The following is a 7,887-nucleotide window of genomic DNA, read 5'->3' as shown; positions in this document are numbered from 1 at the left end:
CTTCTAATAAAAAAAAATTATGTGACCCCAGGAGGGGGGACGGAAGCCTGAGTCTAACCAAGCAAGGGGGGCCAAAGCCTGACCTCCACCACCCCAGGTGGGCAAGACTGTCAAAGCTGAAGCCCAAGGGCTTTGGCCCTGGCCGGGGGGCCTGTAACCTGAGCCCAGCCACCCAGGACTGAAGATCTTGGGCTTCAGTCCCAGGCGGTGGGGCTCGGGCTTTGGCCCCAGAAAGTCTAACGCCAGCCCTGGCGACCCCATTAAAATGGGGTCCCGATCCACCGTTTGAGAACCGCTGGTCCAAAACCCAGGAAACTTCAGTAGAGATGCTCAGGCAGACTTGCATGGGAATGGGATGTATAGTTTCTCCAACTCCAGTGATGCTTTATGTGCAAACAAGTTGTATTTTTTAAAACTCGGAATCTCAAATACTGAACACTTACGAGCTGCCTTTCAGCTTTAGATCTATTCTTCTTGAGAGCCTGCAGATATTAGAAGACATTGCTAAGCAAATTCTAACATGAGTGTTGGTCATATTACTCACTGACTGGACAGGTGATCCCGTGAAAGTGAAACATTTACAAACTTGCAGGATTAGTTAAGAAATAGCTGAATTGGCTTTTTCTAACAGGAAGAGCCAGACATACCTCAAATTGGTGCTATGGAGGACAGCCTTTGAGCTAGCTTTACAGACCCCCCCCCAAAAAAAAAGAGCGCCTGATGCATTATTAGGGATGGCGTGTTTGTTTCTATATTACCATAGTACATTCTTCCTGGCTTGTGCATGTTTATAGAGTCAGAAGAGGGCAAGTGAAAAGAATGGAGATAAATTGGTTCCAGACAGCAAATTCTGATTTATGTATTTATTTAAAATAGTCAGATGACTATTTTGCATGGTCTTAGATCACCTGCACACTACTGGATTTGGAACTATACAGTGACAAAAACAGAACACACAAATGTGTTTTGCCAAAACATTAGACACTTCATTAAAAGTAATATCTTGTTCTAGTTTCTCTCCTCATTCTTGGTTAATTGTACACATTTTAAGTTCTAATAAAAATATTAAAAATAGTAACAATAATCATTATATAGTTTATTTGCTCTTACAACTAAACCTTTGATGAGACCCCATAGAAGACCCAAAATTTAGGTTGTATTTGGGAAAAGGAATGTTTTATAAAATCTAAATACGCTATTTTAAAGTGTCAGTAACAATAGCTAGGATGAAAGTATTCCCCTACAGCAGTCAAAATCTGAACATTACAGCACTGAGCTAGTAAATAAGAATCAGGAAGCCAGAAGGGCTTATCTTGTTTTTCCACTAGCCAACATTAAAATGCAAAAAGTAAACAAACGTAGTATTTTGCCATTTATGCTAAGGGGTGAAAAGCACATTTGGGTTTTAAAATTCCTTCAGTTTTAATAATAATACTCTACACTGACAGTAACGTAGGAAGATGAACAGGTGCAAAATATTTTTAGCACAGCCACATTTCTCTTATATTATGCTTTAAGGAACTCGTTATACAGATGAATGTAATTTAAATTATTGTGAACCCTAAGAAATATTTCTGTAGCTACATTACGCTCCTTTTTTAAAAAAATAATAAAACACACACTTATTTACAAAAAAAAAAGCCCACATGCAAGACTGCAATCTCATGTATACTCAATTCCTACCACACGGCTAACATGCATGTGATATGTACTATCTATACACAATGTAAAACATTACAGGTCACAGTTAAATCATGAAATTCATTTTGGGTAAATAATTTAAGTGGACAATGCATAAAGCTTTACAAAAATATTTTTTATTAATGAAAGCAGCAGAGTCTGAGCAGGACAACAGTACAAAGAATGTAAACATCACTAAGTTCAGCTCTGGCCAACTGAACAGTGGGAAAAACTATTCTAAATGCAACTACAGTAGAGGCTAGTTAACAGGTTATACTGTAAACCAACAATGTATTTTCTACTTTTAATTAAAAAAAGTAATTTATCGTTGTCGGTCCCAGCGCCAGATACTGGCATCATCACAAACAGCTATAAGGATACTGCTATCCCTGCTAAAACTGGTTTGTCGAATGGCAGCAGCACACTTAGGATGGGTAAGTGTCGTACATCTACAAATAAAGAAATAATTTAGTTGCAATGTTAAGTCTGCATTTGCTATTATACTTGTGAGTAAGGGCTTTACTGGATCAGAACTTTAACATGTTATCTGACTGACGCCAGTGGAACCCCATTCACAAAGGAAAGGTTGGCAAGGCTGGGCCCTTAGTGTATTCTGTACTCCTCGTTTAGCCGTTGGAACCCACAGGAAATTAAATTCTCTCTCTTTGCAATTTCTTCCTCCACCCAAGGTCAATTTTCATAAAGCTCTACTGAAAGTGGATCATCTTAGGTAGGTTATTGTAATAAACGCAAGTAATTTTTACTTAGGAATACAACATTGTAATTGGGTGATGAAAGATAGCAAGATCTCCAGGAAGACCTCATATACGACTGTTCAGTAGGTCACCTGGCCAGGCACAGGTGGTCAACTGGAAAGTCATAGTACAAGCCCCTCCAAATTATGCACGTAGCTAGCCTATGTAACTATATTTCTACTACTATTACCCTAGTCCTTTCCCCTCCCCCTTCCATTGTGCGCCACACCCACCTGGTAAGTCTCCTCTCAATTACTTTGTAAACTTTCCTCCTAATTACTCTGTAAGCTCTTCGAGGCACGGACTTTCTTTTACTGTATCTACGTACAGTGCCCAGCACAATGCGGCCCCAACCCGACTGGGGCCTCTGGGCGCTACTGTAATACAAATAATAATGTTAACTTTACAGGGTCAAAATGCTCATTCACCATACAAGTTAGAATTGAAGGTGTGGCTACCACCACTCAAGAGTTTGTGTTATGGGGAAAGTAAAAAGGAAAGTGCCCTACCACCATTGAAGAGTATGAGTCGTGTAAAGAAGGAAAGTGCCCCAACTCCATGTCTCAGTATCACAGAGGAATCTAGGGGAGTTTAGAAACTTAGATATACTCACTTAGCCTTATGAGGATCTTCTATTTCCAAATCCCAAACATAAAGTTTGCCAACTTGATTGCCCAATGCAAGCATCTTTGAAACGAGAGAATATAGATACTTTAAAATATAGTATCAAAGAACAGAAGCCGACTGATAACATTTAACATATACAGGCAGGTCTCATCTTACACAGGGGTTCCACGGTTAGCGTATAAAGCGAAAACCACGTATAGTCAAAATTACATTGTGTTGAATGGTGGGCGGAAACGCCTGCACTACAGGTACAGTATTAAAATTGTTATTTTTCCTCTTTTTTGTTTTTGCCGACCGCGTAAAGCTGAAATCGCGCATGTTAAATGCGTGCAAGATACAACAGACCTGTATACGTACACACAGATAGCACTTCACATACTCAAATCACTATAAAACCAATAAGCCGCGCTACTCTCCTGTGTCTTATGTATTTGCCTCAGTTTCCTCCTCAGTTAAATGGAGATAAAAGATTGAATATTTTTCCCCAATGCCACCATTGGAGAGTCAGGATTGAAGTCTAGTGTTCCTGACTGCCAATACGAAGCTCCTTGCTCCAGACCATGTTGCCTCCCATCACATCAGCTCATGCAAGCTGAAAACTTTTCTTCCTATACCCTTAAGGCATCTAAATATGTAGCTGGGGAAGAGTTTCAGTTTCCAAAACTGAGATCTTCTTCAAATACAGCAGAAAGTGCAAAGCTCACTCTTACCTTTTGCCAGAAGTCCATTGAAAACCTCATATACCAGATATCACACTGACTGTAATCAAATCGCCCTAGTATAGTCACATTTGACTCACTGGGCTTGATTTTATCTATATCATCCTCCATTTTGCCAGGTTTCCAGCACACAATAGCATTTTCACAAGACTATGGGAAGAGAAAGAAAAATCACTTACTTGGGGGGGAAAAAAACAAAAAAAACCAAAAAAACCCCATAAACACCACCCACGCTTTTTTCAACTATAATTTTATCCAAACTTCTCCTCGTACAATTACCCTCAAGTACATAAAAAAGAAAAAGAATAAGTGCACTTGGACAATTCAAACATAAAAGGGAGGTTTAGTTCTGTCATGCAAATTTGAAGAATTTTAGTCATGTTCCAAACACGTTTCTTGCTAGAAATGAGCTAAGTCTCAGAATAGACAGGGTCTTAGCCCAATGTTTGCTGAGCAAACATTATCAATGTTTCAACACAAATCAAAGTCATTCCATGATGTAGACTTTCCAGTGTAGTGCACCTATTTCATTTCTACTTTTTGTTGCAAGATCTATGTGAACTCCCAGAAATGAACAGTCTTGCTTTTTTCCTCTAATGAACATTCCACCCGAATCCTGGCTTTTCAGTTCTGATATACTTTTACTAGAGCTTTGATTGCTAGAAGAATGTATATAGATTTTTAATGTAAGATGCTTATATACCCAAACCCAATTAGTTAAACTCACAATCTACTCAGAAAAAAAATCACCCTGCATGGCACAATAAGTTAATTTTCCGGCCAATTAATCAAAGCAGCAAAAGACACCCCATTCTACTCCACTCTCACCCAAAAACTATTGTTTAAGGCCCTGAATGTAAGCAAATAGCCTTGAACAATATGGCTAAACAGTAGACACTTTACCTTGGAAAGTATTAGATCTCCTAACCATCGTACACAGTCAACATAGTTCCTATGTATATCTCTGGTGGAAAAGTCGGGAAAGTGAATTTTCTGAGAAATAAAAGGCCTGTGGGATAAAAACCAATCAGTCATATCAAGAAGGGCAAAAAGAGGAACTTGGGGAAAAAAAATTTAACACGCTAAAATGTTAATTTATAACTGTCAGTAGAACCTTTTTCTATTGTGTCTAATACTTTGAGGCGTACATTTCAGAAACTTATCTGTAAGGTATGTAACCCCTTTGGGGTTTAGAGAGCATGGCCCCTTTAAATCTTTTTCCTAGGGGGGAGGGGGAGAGTAAGAAAAAAGGAGGGAAACTCCAGGGGGCAGCACTGGATCTCCAGGGAGAGAGAGAGGTAGTGGGCAGGCCCTTGCAAAGGAAGCAGAGAGAACCTGCCTGAAGCCTGGGAAGGGCAGGGCAGCCATTCGGGAACACCCCAGGGCAGGAGCCAGGAGGAGCATGGTGCCTGGGAGGAATCGCCCGAGGATAGGCCGGAGCTGGACCCAGTATCACTACTACCCAGAGCTGCATGGGGCTGAGAGTACTGGGGCTTGTGACTGCATTGGGAACAAGGAGGGAGGCTGCTAGCTAGTTAAGTGGGGAGGTGGTTGTTCTGTGTGGCTTTGCAGAGAGTGGCAGAAGAGGGCACCGGAGGGGTTTCTTGGAGCAGCTGGTACGGGAACCCACAAGGGGAGAGGCAACTCTAGATTTAGTCCTGAGTGGAGCGCAGGAGCTGGTCCAAGAGGTAATAATAACAAGACCGCTTGGAAATAGTGACCATAATATAACAACATTTAACATCCCTGTGGTGGGAAGAACACCTCAACAGCCCAACACTGTGGCATTTAATTTCAAAAGGGGGAACTATGCAAAAATGAGAGGGTTAGTTAAACAGAAATTAAAAGGTACAGTGACTAAAGTGAAATCCCTGAAAGCTGCATGGATGCTTTTTAAAGACACCATAATAGAGGCCCAACTTCAATGTATACCTCAAATTAAGAAACACGGTAAAAGAAGTAAAAAAGAGTCACCGTGGCTTAACAACCATATAAAAGAAGCAGTGAGAGATAAAATACTTCCTTTAAAAAGTGGAAGTCAAATCCTAGCGAGGTAAATAGAAAGGAGCATAAACACTGCCAAATTAAGCGTAAAAATGTAATAAGAAAAGCCAAAGAGGAGTTTGAAGAACGGCTAGCCAAAAACTCCAAAGGTAATAATAAAATGTTTTTTCAGTACATCAGAAGCAGGAAGCCTGCTAAACAACCAGTGGGGCCCCTTGACGATCAAGATACAAAAGGAGCGCTTAAAGACGATAAAGTCATTGCGGAGAAACTAAATGGAGTCTTTGCTTCAGTCTTCGCGGCTGAGGATGTTAGGGAAATTCCCAAACCTGAGCCGGTTTTTGTAGGTGACAAATCTGAGGAACTGTTACAGATTGAAGTGTCACTAGAGGTGGTTTTGGAATTAATTGATAAACTTAACATTAACACGTTACCAACACCAGATCGCATTCACCCAAGAGTTCTGAAAGAACTCAAATGTTAAACTGCAAACTATTAACTAGGGTTTGTAACCTGTCCTTTAAATCAGCTTCTGTACCCAACAACTGGAAAAGTTAACATGGTTTCTTTAAAGGGAAATTGTGTCTTACTAATCTATTAGAGTTCTTTGAAGGGGTCAACAAACATGTGGACAAGGGGGAGCCAGTGGACATAGTGTACTTAGATTTCCAGAAAGCCTTTGACAAGGTCCCTCAGCAAAGGTTCTTACGTAAATTAAGTTGTCATGGGATAAAAGGGAAGGTCCTTTCATTGATTGAGAACTGGTTAAAAGACAAGGAACAAAGGGTAGGAATTGATGGTAAATTCTCAGAATGGAGAGGGGTAATTAGCGGTGTTCCCCAAGGGTCAGTCCTAGGACCAATCCTATTCAACTTATTCATAAATGATCTGGAGAAAGGAGTAAACAGTGAAGTGGCAAAGTTTGATACTAAACTGCTCAAGATAGTTAAGACCAAAGCAGACTGTGAAGAACTTCAAAAAGATCTCACAAAACTAAGTGATTGGGCAATAAAATGGCAAATGAAATTTAATGTGGATAAATGTAAAGTAATGCACATTGGAAAAAATAACCCCAACTATACATACAATATGATGGGGGCTAATTTAGCTACAACGAGTCAGGAAAAAGATCTTGGAGTCATCGTGGATAGTTCTCTGAAGATGTCCACGCAGTGTGCGGTCAAAAAAGCAAACAAGATGTTAGGAATCATTAAAAAGGGGATAGAGAATAAGACGGGATACTGGGCAAGATGGACCTTTAGTCTGATCCGGTACGGCCGTTCTTGTGTTCTTATGAAAGTTCACTGGTGCCGAAGACGACCAGGAGCCCCCAAGATCAGCACTGGACTGGAACTTTGCTCAGGACTCCTGAACTGTGTGTGCAGACACATTGATCAGTGTCTGCCCTTCCAGACTGTGCTACCACTGGGCCTGTGGGGCCTTGGTTTGGATGCAGCCCTGTTTTACTGCCCCCCTCCCCCATACTTCCCCTTGTTGTTTTTCTCCTCTCATCCCTCCATAAATAAATATTTCCCTTTTCTTATATCCACTGTACTTTTCCTGTGGGTGGGTGTGTTCCCTCTGGGGGGGTTGGAACAGGTGCCCCTGGGGTGGAAGGGATTTTTCCTGCTGCATTCCCGTGCGCGCCTTCTCTTGTCCAGAGCTGCCTGCAGAGCAGACTCCATCTTGGCCACAAGAGCGCTAAAGTTACAGGTAAATACCACAAGACTATCATCAGTGAAATAGTTGAGGTCCCAACATATGTGTGGGGAGGTGGGAAGGGAGAGGAAGGGCTGGAGGCACTGGAAAGACAAAACGTTAGCTCTGAAGGAATTCAGCAATCCCTTTGTCAAACACTTCAAGTCGTGTTAAAACAGAAGCAACTTCTGGGATTCCTTCAGCCCCCCAACACTCTTCAAGCAAAATCTAAAATGTTTTGACAAGGTATGTGTAAGAACACACTAAGCATCTTGTTTTGTCTGAAGTGCCATTTAAGATTTGGTAACATTAAGAAGTAGGCACATTTCTAACATTAGTCCCATTGTAAAATGTGTTTAGTATGTTTTAGATCCTTCTCATTTTATTTCACAAATTCGAGGCTA

General features: G+C 40.9%; 1 protein-coding gene across 2 annotated transcripts in view; it reads right to left on the bottom strand.

Moving 5' to 3' along the window:
- Nucleotides 1-879: 879 nt before the first annotated feature.
- The window catches only part of EED (embryonic ectoderm development), a 30,093-nt gene continuing 23,085 nt past the window's right edge, over nt 880-7,887 (bottom strand). Inside the window, exons 9-13 of one of the 2 annotated variants that reach the window (XM_039520595.1) lie at nt 4,685-4,790; nt 3,773-3,931; nt 3,049-3,122; nt 2,669-2,812; nt 881-2,129 (exon numbers count right to left, since the gene is read on the bottom strand). In XM_039520595.1, coding sequence (XP_039376529.1) covers nt 2,003-2,129; nt 2,669-2,812; nt 3,049-3,122; nt 3,773-3,931; nt 4,685-4,790 — 610 coding nt within the window. In that variant the 3' untranslated portion in view covers nt 881-2,002. Of the gene's footprint in view, nt 2,130-2,668; nt 2,813-3,048; nt 3,123-3,772; nt 3,932-4,684; nt 4,791-7,887 lie in introns of both variants that reach the window. The other variant, XM_039520596.1, reaches the window with a different exon arrangement.

Source organism: Mauremys reevesii, linkage group 1 (assembly GCF_016161935.1).
Source record: "Mauremys reevesii isolate NIE-2019 linkage group 1, ASM1616193v1, whole genome shotgun sequence".
Classification (NCBI taxonomy): domain Eukaryota; kingdom Metazoa; phylum Chordata; order Testudines; family Geoemydidae; genus Mauremys; species Mauremys reevesii.
This window is presented reverse-complemented; position numbering and strand designations above follow the sequence as displayed.